Below are 17,736 nucleotides of genomic sequence, written 5' to 3'. Positions count from 1 at the left end.
AGAGGCCAACAGGACCCAGCACTCCACGTGCTCATTCCCACGGGGTTCCATGGGCTCACGCACAGAATGCAGGAGGCATGTAGCTCTTGAAACAAGTTCAGGTAAAACAATTTGATTGTTTAACTGTAAACGCAATCGCATTTCCTTAATTGGTCTCATTTTTATTTAGCTGCACATGTTTTAATTTTCATGTGACCTTAAAGAATTGGTCTTGGGGTTTGAAAACATCAGTGGAGTGAAGTTCACTTGTCATAACACCTCTCAACCTTAATCAGTCTCTCTTCTCTCCACACCTCATATTCTCCTCCTATCCCTCTCATCCCCTCTCTGTCTCCTTAATAGACATTCAAACACAACTGGAAAAATGGGACGATGTTAAGTTTCATGGCGATCGCAGTAGCAAGGGTCATCCAATGGCAGAGAGAAAATCATGCTCCTCTAGAACTGGATCGAAAGAACTCTTATGGTAAGGTATTTCAGTATCAGGAAATAGACAAGTGTCCACTGCATGGTATTTTCCTCTCATGTGCTGAAATAGCTAATGAGTTAAGTCAATCCAAATACTTGGTGCCATGTATAACCCCTTATATATCAACTAAAGGCCCCGTGCACGAAGATCATGCACGGGTAGGGTTCCTAGGCCTGACCAACGATCAGGGCCAATCTGTGGGGTGGCAGGCAGGGCAATCTAGGAGCCCGCCTGCTGACATGCACCTTGGCGAGCCTGGGGCCTGAGGCCTGAGAGCAACTCCTGCATTGAGCGTCTGCCCCCTGGTGGTCAGAGCATGTCATATTAACCAGTCATCCCACGGGTTGTTCCGCTGTTCAGTCAATTTGCATATTAGACTTTTATCATATAGGATGTTAATTACTGTGCCTTCTAAAACTGAATTATTCCGTATAAATTGGCTAAAAATAAATCAGCCAATAAGGATTCTGGTAGGTTCATAATATCAATGTGTGTTTTCTAAATATGTAATTGAGATTATCAAAATAAGTTAATACCTATTTTGTGTGTTTACATTCATGTGTATTCAATACATTAGATGAATGATAGTTAAAGTAAATGTTTCTGGTTACACAGGCAACCTTTTCTGACTTTCTTAATCATCCCTGTCAGATAATGTACTATTTAAGAGTAATCCATGGAAGCCATGAGAAAATTGGCTACCTGAATTTTACCATATTTTTAAAGCTTTCTAAAGGGCAACATGTTTTAATCTACTGCCCCTCACACATCTCTACTTATTATGACATTTCATGTTCTTATAAAGATTAAGTCACACCTGAGATAGTTTGTGAGAAAATCTACCTCCAAAACAATACTTTTTAATAAAACAGAACTTTTTGTAACAAAAACAAGATTACATGTATTTATTTTTTGGCCATACTTGAACTGAATTCTAAATCAGAGATAAAACACCTAGCACATCACAGCCACTTAAATTCCAAAGAACTTAAATGCATATATGGACACACAAATCAGTAGGCCTGAGGTGGGGAGGGGGTGAGGAGGTCAATAGGGTCAAAAGGGGGACATCTGTAATACTTTCAACCATAAATATTTTTAATTCCAAAGATGGTTATTAAAATAAAAACCCACAAAAGTTATATTTTTCATCAAAATTCTGGTGAGAGTTTCGTTCCTGTGGCTCTCGATGATCAAAGTTCTCTAGGTTTCTTGGCTGGCTCTCCAGCTAACTGCCTCTCAGTGTGTATTGGTTTCCTTCGTTCCTCCTCAGGTCCTCTGAGCACAGATCCCAGCCTGAACTCAGTGCTGGGAAAAGCGCCCTGAACGCCGCCGCCGAGTCAGCTGCAGAGCTGGAATTAGTGCCTCCGACACAGGTAACCGAGCAGCTCTTCAAGGAACCCCTCTTCTCTCATAGACCATTTCTATCTTAAATAGTTTATTTAAATGTTCACAAAAAGTTCTAAGTATGTTTTCTGTACCTTTTTTTTTTGCATGTGCTTTCTTACTCAGTTATCTGTCTCAGTCCTTAAAATATATACACTGAGTGTGGCCAGATTATTATGATCTCTGAACATACAATAACCTGGCCACTCAGTGTGTGTGTGTGTGTGTGTGTGTGTGTGTGTGTGTGTGTGTATGTGTGTGTGTATGTATTAGAGGCCCAGTGTATGAATTCGTGCATGGGTGGGTTCCAGCCAGCCTGGCAAGGGGAGGGAACATGGATAGTTGGCCGGCCTGTCTGCTGGTCGAACTCCTTGTTGAGGGGGCAATTTGCATATTAGCCTTTTATTATATAGGATATACACAGAATGGCCAGATTACTATGCGTTCAGAGATCATAATAATCTAGCCACTCGGTGTATATATAGTTGACTGACAAATGTGTTAATGATGTCAGTCATTAACTGTGTACTTAGCACTTCCTTCTTTTTCTACCATTTACTGTTTCATGACTTTGCAGTATAAACTCTGTACTACTCCATTATTATCACTATTATTATTACAAGTACCTTATTATCACTATTGATATAGCAGAGTACAAAAAAGGAAATTACTACAGCTTGCATGTTCATTTCCATCTCTGCCTGTGGAACAAGGTACTTGCACATCAGGATCCTGATTGCCACGTTCAAATGTATTTCAGGGAAGGAATAAATAATTAGAGGAGTAGCAGTAATAGTCATAGTAAAAGCTACCATCTGTGGGCTTTACTATGTACTTTTCACGTGTTACCTCTAATATTGAAATAATCCTGTGAAGTATCATTGGCCTCACTTTAAAGATCCTTCAAAGGGTATCCGTGAAGTAAAAATTCTTTTCCAAATAATCACTGGTGGGAGTGGATGGGGATAGGACCTGCTCGTCTCAACTACAATGTAACTGGCTTGTCTTTAACTAGTTACCACCTACAATCTTTTCATTCATTCCAGCACTTTACAAGGGTACAGCAGGGGTCTAAAAATCACAAAGATCTTTTAAGAAATCTGTCTACATTCATGCACTCTGCAATTTAGTGAAAAATAAAATGGGTGGCATGAAATAAGCCAGAAATTTTTTCTTGAGTTTATTAGATAAGATATTGAAACTAAAAGGATAAATATAGTGTCTGAGGTGAAATAAAGGGATAATTATGATCATAGAAAATAATATTGAATGTATGCTAAGTATATATTAGCTCATTTGATCCAGAAAAAAAAAAATGGCTGTATAAGTTAATATATTAGTCTTATTTTTAGGTGGGGAAACTAAGGCACAGTGAGATTAAGAAAAGTGTCTTTGCACCCACAATTAGTAAGTGACAGAGTTAAGGAGGACAGGGAGAGAGACAAAATGGAAGGCCCCTGGCACCCTTCCCAGGCCACTAATAGCGTCCCCTACAGACACCTCACCCTCCGTAAGAGGTGGGTGGACATTACTGCGCCCAGAACTCTTCTGGGAAACAAGTCAACTACCCTCTGGAGCAAACACCCCTGAGAAGCTTAATGAGTCATAGGTGTAGCATGAAAAATGTATTTTCTTCCTCTTGCTCATTCTAAATGTGTCTTTTGAAGAAGCAAATTGAGAGCATTTATTAGAGAAACGTTTCTTGATAAATGCCTTAGAAATTTAGACCTGACTAAAGAAATTGGTACTGTTTCCAGAACTGGAATCCTTGGAACAGTGAATTGGCACTAGAACGTTTGTTTCAGCATCAGGGGGAGGCTTGGCACAGGTGGGCTGCTCCACAGGGTGGGATGGGTGGGAGATCACTGGGGTCCTGGTTGCCCATGGAGCTCACTATGCATGTATCCTACCACGGACCCGCCCATGTGCCTTCAAGCAAACACAATGTCTGCCCTCGCTGGTTTGGCTCTGTGGATAGAGTGTTGGCCTGCAGAATGAAGAGTACTGGGTTCAATTCAGGTCCAGGGCACGTGCCCAGGTTGCAAGATCAATCCTCAGTGAGGGTGAGCAGGAGGCAGCCAGTTAATAATTCTTTCTCATCATTGATGTTTCTATCTCTCTCTCTTCTCTGTTCTTCTCTGAAATCAATAAATATGTAAATACTAGAGGCCTGGTGCACAAAATTTGTGCACTCAGGGCAGGAGGAAGGGTGCGGAATCCCTCAGCCTGGCCTGCACCCTCTCACAGTCTGGGACCACTTAGGGGATATCCACTTCACAGTCTGGGATCCTTTGCTCCTCACGGCCTTCCTGCTCACTGCTCCTTACCGCTTAGTTCTCTTCTCCTTAGTGCTTCCTCAGAGGTGGGAGGGGCTCCCGCCACTGCCATAGCGCTCACCAGCTGTGAGCCCAGCTTCTGCTGAATGGCAAAACCCCACCCCCTTGTGAGAGCGTACTGACCACCAGGGGGCAGCTCCTGAGTTGAGTGTCTGTCCCTAATGGTCAGTGGGTATCATAGTGACCAGTCCTTCTGCCATTCAGTCAATTTGCATATTAGGCTTCTATTATATAGGATTTTTTAAACCCACAATGTTCTTTGGAAAACATGTCTGAGCTTCCTGATATTGTCCTCCAGAACAATGTAAAATGCAACTGGGACAGTTCTGTCTAGATGAATAATAGCAAATGCTTTTAGAGGGTTACCAATTATTTGTAAAGAATGGATCCCTTCATTTATATTTAAAAAAATCTTTATCAAGATTCCCTAAAGAAATTCACATTCTTTTTGTTTTAATTCCATCCTGTGGTTAAACTAGGAAAATGTCATGAGCTTAGGATATATTCATCTGAAATGCTAAGTCGTTCAAATGGAGCAGCGAAAGGATAGACTGATTAATCTACTTTGAATAGAAGACAAAAAGATGATTTGCTGTCAGGAGCATACTGTTCTTAAATGTATGATCTCTTTATGTAGATAAAATGATGAAGGTAGTATAAAAACTCAACTTAAAACTGACTTGTAAGCTAGTCAGGTAAATAGTTTCAGCTCAGCAAAACTTTCACCGTCCACTCAGATGGTTCCAGGAAAATCCAGGGAATCCTTTCTTCTCTCTCAGGCCAGCATCCAGTGTGGCAGGCTCAAGAGGTAAGCAGCTGTTTGCAAGCCATGTTTTAAAAAATCATATTTCAGAGTTAAAAAATGGAAGAATTCACAAAGAGAAGAATTCTTATGTTGGCTCATTTTATTCTTATCAAGATGGAGAGAAGGAAAGACATGGTCCAGTCTCCTCAAAATAGTGTTTTGAATACACTAATCAGAGTGACAAGAGATTATAATGAATTATGTAATCTCTATATATTTAAGAATAGTTTTTGACACTTAAACTGTGTAATTAGTATTCCCTGGAGTTACACATTTAAAGAAATCATGTGATCTAAAAAATTAGAAAGCATTGGAAGAATTGAAGAAAAACATAGAAAGTAATGGTGTAAAATTAGCTTTTTCCATAAATGGGTTGAGGTAGTGATGAGGCAAAAGTAAAAAAAAAAAAAAAATCCAACTTCTGCTGTTAAATGGTGGCTCAAGCATTTCTTCTCCTGGACACTGGCAGGAGAGCTCGGGACAGGCTCCTGCCAACTGAAGCTGGACTTCAGGAGACTGTGTGGCCGCCAAGCTCTCTATACTTAGTCACAATCGTGTAACAATCTGATTTCACTGACTCTGGCACAGCAAATGATTCCTTCTACAGAGTTACAATTCCACCTAGTTGGTAGTGTCCCAAAGCAGAACAATACAAACTTGGAGATGTAAATGCAGATATGTTGTCTGCATTTTTTTAATATATATATTTTATTGATTTTGTACAGAGAGGAAGGGAGAGAGATAGAGTTAGAAACATCGATGAGAGAGAGTCATCGATCAGCTGCCTCTTGCACACCCCCCACTGGGGATATGCCCGCAACCAAGGTACATGCCCCTGACCGGAATCGAACCTGGGACCTTTCAGTCCCCAAGCCGACGCTCTATCCATTGAGCCAAACCGGTCTCGGCTGTTGTCTGCATTTTTAAAGGAGTGATGCAAAAGGAAATGCATTTAACAGCTGTCATATTCTACACATCCTGTGTGGAATGTGAAATATTTTGAATCTACTCTTTGAAATGTTAAAATAACATTGGAAATTAATATCCCCATTTTCAGATGAGTGATGCCTCTTTGAGAGCAGACTCATTTTCCCCAGGTGATACAGCCAAGGAGGAGAGGATCCAGCACTCAGTTCACACCCATCTGCTTCTAAAGCCCTTGTTCTTAACCACACACAACCTCGAGTCAGCCGCATGAGGCTTAGCCACCCGAGAGAACTCCCAAACCAGGGGTCTTCAAACTACGGCCCTCGGGCCACATGCAGCCCCCAGGCGAGTCTGATCCTGCCCGCCAGGTTTTTTGGGCAGTGAGCGCAGCCAAGGTGTTACAGTAGGGATTAGTAGTTCATATAGTCCGGCCCTCCAGCTCTCTGAGGGACCGTGATCTGGCCCCCACTTTAAAAAGTTTGAGGACCCCTGTCCCAAACCATCCATTTCCATTCTCATTGCAAGCCTGGTTACTACATTTATAGGGCTAATATGAGTTAAGTGATTTTTAAAGAATATTTATCACTTTCTTCCAGAAGCACTTTAAGATAAGTTAAGATTGTCATCTGATCTGAAACTGAACACAAGTTTGTGCTGCCCCCTACCAAATTCATTCTCAAACTCTTACTCTTGATGGCTTCCATTTTATTCTGTACAACCAATATGACTGAATGTCTACTATTTATAAAGTGACAGCAAGGCAGTGAAAAAGTTAGAAAGAGGGTTTTGACTACAAGAAGTGTCAAGACCGTTATGTCTAATAGAAAGAGTTAGGTAGTATACTAAAAATGTAGCTTTGCTTGTTGGAAGACAGTACAGGAGCCACATCCACATTTCCTGTCCCCTCCTGGACATACACAGTGAGCTACCACCAATGGGGAAGGAAGTGAGCAAAGATGGAGGGAAAATAAATAAAAGGAAGGCAAGAAGGAAGGAAAGAAAGCTGAAAAATCATTTTCTTTCCAGTAGGAAATCTGTATGTACACAGTAGGTATTCAAGAAATAGTTGTTGAAGTAAAAAAATAAGAGAATGCTAGCAAAAAGCAGGAATAATAATTCCTTTTCAAATTTAATAATTTATAAGTTGTGGCTAATGGTTAAAGGGTAGAGAAAATAAAAAGACAAAATTTAATGCTTGATCATTTTGAAGCTAGTTTCAAAAATACTGTTCAGTTATTCATGGTAATAGACTGTCCATTTCTTTTTGAAGTCAGCACTGATTTGCCTTGATGTTCTACAACATAGAATTTCATAGTTGGAGGGAGAGAGGAACCATATGCTCCCAAAGCTCTGAGAATGTGCTCTTTACACTTGAGGTAAAGCTTTTTTGTGTGCCTTTGATGGTAAATGTCTGCTGACTGATTCAGAAAAAAAAACAATCTGAGCATCTCAATGAAGCAAGTGTTTAAATGATTTGATCTACAGTAAAAATCCAAGTAGTTTTCGTTAACCACTGGACAAAAGCACTCTAGGCACAGATAGATATTTTTTTTAAATGTATTTCTAAAGTCATACCTGATAAGTGCTAACAAGAAAGATGATAACAAAACCCATGTTTTGTTGAGCACTTACTAGGTACTGATCCTTTTGTGTGCATATGTACATGAATTATTGTACTAATTTTTTAAAATATTTTTCATTGATTTCAGAGAGGAAGGTAGAGGTAGAGGGAGAGAGAGACAGAAACATCAATGATGAGAGAGAATCATTGATCAGCTGCCTCCTGAATGCCCTCTACTGGGGACCAAGCCTGCAACCAGGTATGTGCCCTTGACCAGAATCAAACTCGGGACCTTTTAGTCTGCAGGCCGACAATCTATCCACTGAGCAAAACCGGCCAGGGCTGTACTAATTCTTATGTGGATTCTATAAGTGAATATACACTTTGCAGATGAGAATACTGAGTATTCTAGAAATTAATTGGTCCAAGGTCACCAATTCATAATAAATGGATTTGGCCCCAGGCAGTCTCACTCCAGAGATTATGCTTTTCACGATTGTTATAGTGCCACCCATGGCCTGATAGTGGTTGTATTCTTCTCTCCTAGAGTTAAGCAGATCCCTTTTCTCCTTCCATTCCCTTTGAAACGATGCTGAGCTCTTTTATAGTGTATTTTGGCGGGAGACCTTTAGTAATAACGTACAGGTAATTTATGAGAAGCTATCAATGACTGGCTTTGCAATTAGCCAACAAAGTTATGCTAGGACAATCACAGCCCCAAGTGCATTCATTTTCAAATCATAATTTTGATCACAATTATAATTTTTTTAATATATTTTATTGATTTTTTACAGAGAGGAAAGGAGAGGGATAGAGAGCTAGAAACATCAACCAGTTGCCTCTTGCACACCCCATATTGGGGATGTGCCCGCAACCAAGGTACATGCCCTTAACCGGAATCGAACCTGGGACCTTTCAGTCCACAGACCGACGCTCTATCCATTGAGCCAAACCGGTTTCGGCCACAATTATAATTTTTTTAATATATATTTTATTGATTTTTTACAGAGAGGAAGAGAGAGGGATAGAGAGTTAGAAACATCGATGAGAGAGATTCATCAATCAGCTGCCTCTTGCACACCCCCTACTGGGGATGTGCCCGCAACCAAGTTACATGCCCTTGACCGGAATCGAACCTGGGACCTTTCAGTCCACAGGCCAACGCTCTATCCACTGAGCCAAACCGGTTTCGGCCACAAATATAATTTTTAATAATGAAAATAAAACATAATATTCTCTTTAAAGAGATTAATTTCTTTCTTCTTTCCCTTCATCTGGTGCTTATAATTCAGAACAACCAACAGCTAAAGGAACTAAATGCCTTCTTCTTTAGAGAGTGTAATGCCCTAAAATCCAATTAACTTAAAGCAATTAAAATTCTGTTTTTAGAGCCAGCAAACCTCCAGGAGGTTGCTGTAACTGTGGAGTATTGTTCAAAATCATGCGAAGAAGAAAAGAAATGTCTATGTCAAAGTGCATTTGTAAACTCCAAAGCTCCACCTACATGCACATCATGTCAGTGATTAGACCTTGTTAGAAATGCAGATTCTGTGACATCCCCCACCTACTGAATCAGAAACCCTAGGGGTGGGCTTTCAGACCTCCCCTCCCCCAGCTCACACCTACTGAATCAAAAACCATCGGGGTGGGGCCTAGCCACCTGCATTGAACCAGACTTTTAGGTGATCCTAAGGCCCACTAAAGCTTGGGAACTACTCCTCTACCTAAACAGCTGCAACTGAAGCTTCTGGGTGTAATAGTCTTGTTTATCATTCCTCTGGGTAAATACCAAGCGATTTACAAGCATTACTTACATATGCTTTCCCACATCACAGGTTTGCCTATAATCTTTAGTTGCATACTAATCTCAGCTTGAACACTGCCTCTGTTTACAGCCAGTATTTACCTGTAGTGTACAATGTTTATCTCATGCTTCTCTGGCCAAAATAGATGGCTTTCCCAGGTGAAGTAAATAACATTTGTTTAGTAATATTCCAAAGCCTTCCTAACAATGTGGAAAGCAGCTCTTGCCTAAACAGCCATTGCACTATCAAAACAGCATTTGGTTTGCTCAGTGAGAACCTATTTCTGTTTGCTGTTTTAAGTGGTAATGAGACTATGAAGTATAAGTCCAGGCTCCTGAGAGAGATGCTTCTCTTCTCCCTGATGTGTGGCTCCCTTGGCACCTGTGATTCAGAATCCACTTGCATCACGAAACATCGATGAAGGGAATCCGGTGACAGTAATGGAGCCCTGATAGGTCAGCTTCACAGGACAGACGGATCGTGTTTCATCGGAGGAAAGTGCCTCTAATGAAAGGAGATGGCTTGGGACAAAAATATTGGTGCTATCTTTTTCTTCTCCTAATGGTTAGTCATGGCTCATTCATGACATCATTATAAAAATGCACAAAGTTCATGTTTGACTATGTGTCCACAGTTTAAAATTCACTCGTTTATTTTATTGATAAGGGAACTGGCAGGAAGACAAGAGAGTTGTTTCTAAAGCAAAGGATTAAGGGACAGAGTCTTACATAACCAGTTGGGAAAGGAGTGCCAAAATGAGTTTGCCAAGCCGAAACCGGTTTGGCTCAGTGGTAGAGAGTCGGTCTGCGGACTGAAAGGTCCCAGGTTCGATTCTGGTCAGGGGCATGTACGTTGGTTGCGGGCACATCCCCAGTAGGGACTGTGCAAGAGGCAGCTGGTCGATGTTTCTCTCTCATCGACGTTTCTAGCTCTCTGTCTCTCTCCCTTCCTCTCTGTAAAAATCAATAAAATATTTTTTTTTTTTAATGAGTTTGCCAAGTTAGGTGGAAAGTGCTGAGTGAAGACCAGTTTTGCTGTAGAACAGTGGTTTTCAAACATGACTGCTTTTCAAAATCACCTGAGTTTTTCCAACATGGAATGCCCAGGCCCTGCCACAGAGTTCCTATTTCATTGGTCTGGGGTAGAACCCAGGCCTGTTCAAATAATCCCCGCAAGACAGCAATCTAACACATGGCCTAGGAGCCTCCCCTGCCCAGATAAAAGGGGGATGGGATACTTCATCCCACAAGCTTGTCTCCTCTTATTCCCCAGGGCTTAGCTGCCTTATCAGTGCAATTCCTCGCTCTACCATCCATCCATCCATCCATCCATCCACAGGCATCCTTGAGGCATGAATCACTTGTCAGGCCCTGGGCTTGGTATGGAGCAGTATAAAAGTTCCCAGACAAACTCTTACCTGCAAGGATCCTACAGTAGAGTTACAAGATAGACAAGAAAACAAGTAATTAAATGGAGAAAATTTGGAAACACCCTGATTACTCCTGGAGAAAGTTCTGAACAAACTACAGTACATGGGACTTACTAGTACAAGGAAATCCCTGTGAAGAGGGAGGTAGATTGACACGTACAAATTGTAGAGACTCTCCAAGATATATTGTCAAGTAGAAAAAAGTAAGCTACAGAATAGTGTATCATTTATGTTTCAAAATTTTGAAACACATTATGATGTTCTATCAGTGCATAAATATATATGAAACTGCAAAGAAAAGTCTAGAGGTGCACCTCTTATTTTCCATAATTTCTTTTTCAAAAAGAAAGTATCAATTGTTTATCAAATACCATTTTTAAAAATTCCAGCAGACTCTTTGAGGGTCTTCTGGAAATATTTGCATTTAACTAAGCTGTGTAGCAGTTGCCTGTTAATTGTGACAAAGCAGTTGGCGCTATCAGACATGATTTTATCTAAGTGACTATTATTTAACAGAGAGCAATGTCCTAAGGAAATGGGACATTAGACAGATGTGCCAACAGAGGAAAGGCAATAGAAAAAGAATCCAAAATGAGGACCTGCTGCATATTTAAAGAGAAAGACCCAGCTGCCAGCTTTCATCTCTGCAGCTTCCACAGTTTTACCCAAGGCTGGTCCTTCTAACCAGCTGGAAGCTTGAGTGTCGGCTAGTCTAGTCTTCCAATGGAGATTCTCTGTTCTAGCTGCATGTTAGAATCATATGGGAGACTTACAAAAAGATTAATGCCTGGCACCAAAACCAATTAAAGTTAGACTTCAGGAGGTTGGACCAGGGTTTTGTTTTTAGTATAACAAGGCCTAAAACCCAGTGCGAGGGATTGCACTGATAAGGCAGCTAGGCCCTGGGTAATAAGAGGAGACAAGCTTGTGGAACGAAATATCCTGCCCCCCTTTAATCTGGGCAGGGGAGGCTCCTTGGCCATGTGTTAGATTGCCGTCTTGTAGGAATGCTCAACCCCAGCTTCTATGGGAATTGCTTGAACAGGCCTGGGTTCCACCCCAGACCAATGCCTGGCCAGCTTGGATCAATGGTTGAGCATCGACCTATGTAAATCAGAGGGTCAGGTTTGATTCCTGCTCAGGGCACATGCCTGGATTGAGGGCTTGATCCCCAGCGTGGGGCATGCAGGAGGCAGCCAATCAATGATTCTCTCCCATCATTAATTCATTAATGTTTCTATCTCTCTCTCCCTCTCCCTTCCTCTCTGAAATCAATAAAAACATATACAAGTATATATATATATTTATTTATTTATTTATTTATTTATTTATTTATTTTTATTTTTTTTAAAGAATCATGCTTGCTTGCTCACACACATTTTGGCACCATTCCAGTTTGGGCAACATCATGCTTGCAAAGTACTCCAAAATCTGTTGCAGGTGCTGCCTCACCTCTAGGGGAAAATGGAAAAAGAAAAAACATTTGTACTTTTGTGCTATGTGATTCCAATATTATAACACCATGTGTTTGGTTCATTTCAGGCTCGACTGACCAAAGAACAGCGCTGGGGAAGTGCATTACTCTCCAGAAATCACTCCTTAGAAGAGGAATTTGAAAGAGCAAAAGCAGCAGTGGAGGTAACTTTTATAAAATTGCTATTATTTCATGTTTCTGAGAGTGGAATTCAAAAATTCAAAATTCAGCAGGGTATGCAGGAAATGGGTCTTACTTTATAGACATGAAATAACCATGATTATGATTATCAGCATGAAACCTGTTACCAGAGAACTTTTGACTTTCCACCAGGAGGAGCTAATAGATGTCACCTCTTATGCTAATTCTGTGATAGATGAGCAATGACTGTCCAAAGTGCTTAGTCAGAAAGAACGCTGAGCCTCATCTGGCTTCTATGGTTCTATGATGAATCTAAACTATGCATTTTTTATGCCTCTCTCTGTGAGGCCAAGATTCATGCCTGGCATTTTCATCTCTCCAGCATCTATACAATGTCTGAAACACATAAGGTATCACTGCCCCAGAAATATTGTACATTTCCCTAACTGAAAAGGTATGGCTGAGATTTTCCAGTCAATGGAAGGCCTATCTTCCCTAAAGCCATAATTTTTTACTGTTAAGTGTATACAAAACAAATGGTAAGATTTCAGTCTTTTTTATGGCCAAGTAATATTCCATTGCATATACATACCACATCTTCTTTAGCCAGTCATCTATTGATGGACACTTAGGTTGCTTCCATATCTTGGCTATTGCATATAATGCTGCAATGAACATAGAAATGCATATATCTTTTCAAATCTAAAAAACAAAGTTCACAAATAAATAGAAAAAAATTCAAAGATACAGATAACAAACTGATGGTTGCCAGTGGGAGGGATAGGTAGAAAGATGAAAAGAAGTACATATTGATAGTTACATAATAGTCATGAGTTATAAAGTACAGCATAGAAAATATAGTCAATAATCTATATCATAAAAGCCCTGTGGTTGTAATGCCATCACGGCATCACAACCAACTACCGGATTCACCAGGAGGTTCACTGATGGGTCCCAAGGCGGCCACAGTGGGTGGGACTTCTGGAGTGTTGTGGGGTGCTGGCAGCATCTGAGGAGCATCACAGTCTTCTAGCAGCATCCACGGAATGTGCAAAGCTTTGCATGGTGGTGGACATGGCCCTGATGGTAGGCTAGGCCTCGGGGACCCTACACACACACAATTTAATCATGTGCTGGGCCTTTAGTATTGTAATAACTATGTATGGTGTCAGGTGGGTACTAGAGATGTGAGGGGATCACTTTGCAAATTATCCTAATATATAAAAACCCTGTGTCCATCATGACCAACTCGACCAACTGGAAGTCAGTCCTGCAGGGAGGCCTGAAGAGAGAAGCAGGGTCTGATCTGTAGCCTGCATGGCAGCTGTTGATCAGCACTTGCCTCTCTCTTTCTCTCCAGGCCAGGCCAGCAACCATGCCTCCATTTCTCTCCAGGCCTCCACCGGGACTGCTGATCAGCCCCGCTTTTCTGATCAGGCCCCATTGCTAGGCCTAGAAACACTGACTGGCATAGAAACCAACTAATCAGAACCAAATCTGAGTAAAGTGTGAGGAGCCAATGGCTGCTTAGGAGGCAGAGCTTTTGATGCTGACTGGCACAGAAACTGACCAATCAGAACCAAATTGGCTGGCAGAGGAGGGCTGTTGTGGGCAAGATCCGGCCAGCAGGGGAGGGCTGTTGGGGGTGATCAGGCAGGCAGAGGCAGTTGGTGAGCCGTTAGGAGCCAGTTGGGGGCAACCAGGTTGGCAGGGGAGGGCAGTTGGGGAAGAAATCAGGCTGGCAAAGGAGGGCCATTGGGGGTGAGATCAGGCCAACAGGGGAGGGCCATTGGTGGTGAGATCAGGCTGGCAGGGGAGGGCAGTTGGAGGTGAGATCAGGACGGCAGGGGAGGGCAGTTGGGGGTGATCAGGCAGGCAGAGGCAGTTAGGGGCAATCAGTCAGGCAGCAGGTGAGCGGTTAGGAGCCAATGGTCCCAGATTGTGAGAGGGATGTCTGACTGCCAGTTTAGGCCCAATCCCATAGGATGCAGGCTGGGCTGAGGGAACACCCCTCCACCCCCCGCCCCACACGAATTTCATGCACCGGGCCACTGGTGCTAATATAAATATCTAACCTCTATGCTGTACAACTGAAACTAATATAATATTGAATGTCAACTATAATTGAAAGGTAAACAAAAATTTTTAAAGAGTATGCCAAACAATGACCATGTTGATACTGTAAATACAATGAGATACTTAATTCAAACATGAATTTTCTTATTTAACCTTCTAATGAGGAAGAAAGACAGAAAGGAGGGAGAGAAAGGAAGAAGAAAAGGAGGGAGGGAAGCCAAAGAGGACAATCTTTGCTGTCTGTTATCCATTTTCCTTCTGGTCAGAATCACAAGGAGTGCACCACAGATACCATCTGTGATATTCACCAGAGCTGTGCTAGATGGCTATTTGAGAGTGAATCTCTACACCAAACCCAAGCAGGAACTTGTGAGGATCTCCATTTCTGTTACTGATATGAAGTCTTGAAAACTGAAAGTATTCCTGTTCAGTTACATGGCTGTATTGCAACTAGAATTTGGATGAAATTATTGTACTATGAACAGTCTTTCAGTAACTCAGTACTTGAAGTGCAGTTAAATCATATTTCTAATTTAATAGTGAAAGGATTCTTTACATCCTAGAAAATAATCCCAGTCATAATTTCATATCATCATTCATAAACCCAATAAGAGAACACTTTTTTTCTGATCACAATACAATTTACCCTAATTTCTTTTTTTAATTTTAGCCTTTTTACTTTAAAAAATTAATGTATTTTAAACCTCTTGAGTGATCAACTGATATATTTGATTGAGATTAGCCTCGACCACATTGTCTAACTGCATGGAGCCTATAGCTCAATTTATTTTAAATGTAGATTTTTTTTTCAGACTTAAGAGCTCATTTAAATTTATCTTTTGAACTCCTCCTGTGTGTAGCACATTGAATTAGTATTTAAAACCATAAAATTTGGGTCAGCAAAGACAGAATTGATAAGATCACATTTAGAATGAGAAAGTCACTGGGTTCACACTCAAAAGGCTTAATTTCAAAGTAACATATTAATAAGACAAAAAGTATCCATCTATCTATGTATGTGATATATAGAAATGGATATATATTGATATATAGATATGTACTCACAAAATCATTTCATCTTAGTTTTGGTAAAGACCTTAGAAGTTATTTATTCCAACCAGGCACACAAAATACATTTTTTCCTACTCAAGCATACTTGACAAATTGTTCACTCAAACATAACCTATTTCTACTTGAACACTTCTAATTAGGAGCACCTCACTTCTTTTCAAGAAAATCTATTTTGGTTTTGGACAATCCTACCTATTAAAAATCTCTTCCCTGGTCTGGCCTGCATGGCTCAGTGGCTAAATAATCTATGAACCAGGAGTCACGGTTCAATTCCCAGTCAGGGCACATGCCCAGGTTGTGTGCTCTATTCGTGTGGGACATATAGAAGGCAGCCGATCAATGTATTGATGTTTCTCTCTCTCTCTCTCTCTCTCTCTCTCTCTCTCTCTCTCTCTCTCTCTCTCTCTCTCTCTCTTTCTCTCTCCCTCCCTCCCTCCCTCCCTCCCTCTCTCTCCCCCCCTCTCTCTCCTCTCTTCTTCCTTCCTTTCTGAAATCAATAAAAATATATTAAAAGAAAAAAATCTCTTCCCTGTATTATGCTGAAATTGACCTACAACAACTGCCAGTGTTGCTTAGTCTTGGCTTTGCCCTCTCCAGAACAAGGCAAAATGAGCTGAATCCCTTCTCTATATGATACTCACCTCATTCCTTGTAGACTTATCTTTTCCTGGCTTCTCCTGGTTGTTATTTCTCTCTAACAGCTTCATTTCATCAATAGTATAGACCTCAGTTTCCACACCTGTATGGTCCTTTCCAGCTACAAAATCCTAGGAGGCTGTAAGTTACTCAAGTAGTCATTCATTCAACAAACATCACTGGCTGTCTACATGTGCTGACTGTTGTAAGCATAAAGTGTGTGTTTAAATGCTAATGCTAGTATTCTTGGATGGCTAGATTTGGATTTTATTCTGTCTCTTACTTTATTTGTATTTTCCAAATGTTCCATCATAAACATGCATTCTGTTGGAAACCAAGGAAAACATGGTAAGTGATAGACATTAGAGAGGGATATAAGATGCTTAAAAGAACGAAAAGCGCCCCATTGTTCATTTCAAGGCCAACAAAGAATGGTGTCACAGACCTGCTTCTTCATCATAGACAAGCAGTTCCAAACACTGGTTAAGACCCATTTTCAAATCAAAATTTTCCAAAGTCTCTATTTGATATTTTATATCATCTGGCTTCAATATTCTTTCTCTTTCACAGCCTATTACATTCTTAAATGCTAATTTTTAAATTCCATTTATTTCATTTTTGTCACCATCCTGCCTAAGAACCCAGCAGCTCCTGCTTCTTCGCAGCCTCCTCACAAGCCCCCACGGTGCCGATGTCCTCCTTTGCCTCTTGCACAACCACCTCACTGCCCTCTGTTTCCACTCTGTCTTTCCTCTGCAGAGAGCACTCCCTCAGATCCTCAGGGGGCAGGTTCCTTCCTGTCATTCAAGTTGTAGTTGGAGTGTCAGGGACTCAGAAAGCAGAGCCTGCCCACCCAGTTGCTGCCACAACACCTAGAGCAAGTAAACTGTGGCTCAGGAGCCATAGTTTGCCACTCTGTTGACTAATGAGTTTGCCAACCACTGACCTAGAGTGTTGTTTTTCTCCTCATATTTATCACTGGGGTGTTTTGTTTTGTTTTTTTCTTGTTTGTCTTTATTTGCGTGTCTGTTTGTTATCTGTCTTTTCTGCTTTAAAATATAACTCCTGTGAGAAAAGACCCTGGTCTGGTATTTACCACTATACCTCAATATCTAAGACTGTCTGGTACCTAGTATTTAGTAAATATTTGTTGAGTTAATGTGTAAATAGCTGATTATTCATCCCCTAATTCAGGCCATTCTGTGTATCTACCATTGCATATAAAGTGCCATATCATCTCCTAATGTAATGGAATATCAGCATTGTCATAGCTAATGTAAACAAATGATTCTGTCTAAGGGACTGTGACTCTGTAGTTGTGTCAGCCTCAGTGTCAGTCAGTGAGACACAACTACAAGGATGCAGGAGGCACCAACCAGTCTGGCCATAGAGTAGCATTGGGCATGTCTTATATTTTACATGATACACATGAGTTTTTACTTTTACTAAGTAACACCTGCCATTCAACTGATGTTTGGGCTAACATGTCCTTAAACACAGTATCTTCTACCAGAGAAAAGACAACCAACTCCACAGGCGTATTGATTGGGTATCTTAAATAGCCTGGGGACTGTTTACGTACAAAGGTTGACATGGCTGGAGCTCAAGCTGAGCTGTGGA

The 17,736-nt window shown here is 41.0% G+C and overlaps 1 protein-coding gene across 5 annotated transcripts in view; it reads left to right on the top strand.

Moving 5' to 3' along the window:
* PEX5L (peroxisomal biogenesis factor 5 like) overlaps window positions 1-17,736 on the top strand; it is a 225,847-nt gene that overhangs the window by 161,977 nt on the left and 46,134 nt on the right. For all 5 annotated transcript variants that reach the window (XM_084875555.1, XM_084875553.1, XM_084875552.1 and 2 more), the window contains 3 exons: window positions 343-466; window positions 1,743-1,845; window positions 12,261-12,356. In XM_084875555.1, the coding sequence (XP_084731681.1) occupies window positions 414-466; window positions 1,743-1,845; window positions 12,261-12,356 (252 nt within the window). In that variant the 5' untranslated portion in view covers window positions 343-413. The remainder of the gene's footprint in view (window positions 1-342; window positions 467-1,742; window positions 1,846-12,260; window positions 12,357-17,736) is intronic.

The sequence above is a fragment of the Pipistrellus hanaki genome (genome assembly GCF_964339955.1).
Source record: "Pipistrellus hanaki genome assembly, chromosome: 2".
NCBI lineage: Eukaryota > Metazoa > Chordata > Mammalia > Chiroptera > Vespertilionidae > Pipistrellus > Pipistrellus hanaki.
Note: the sequence above shows the minus strand (reverse complement) of the source record. Positions and strands in the feature narration are given on the sequence as shown.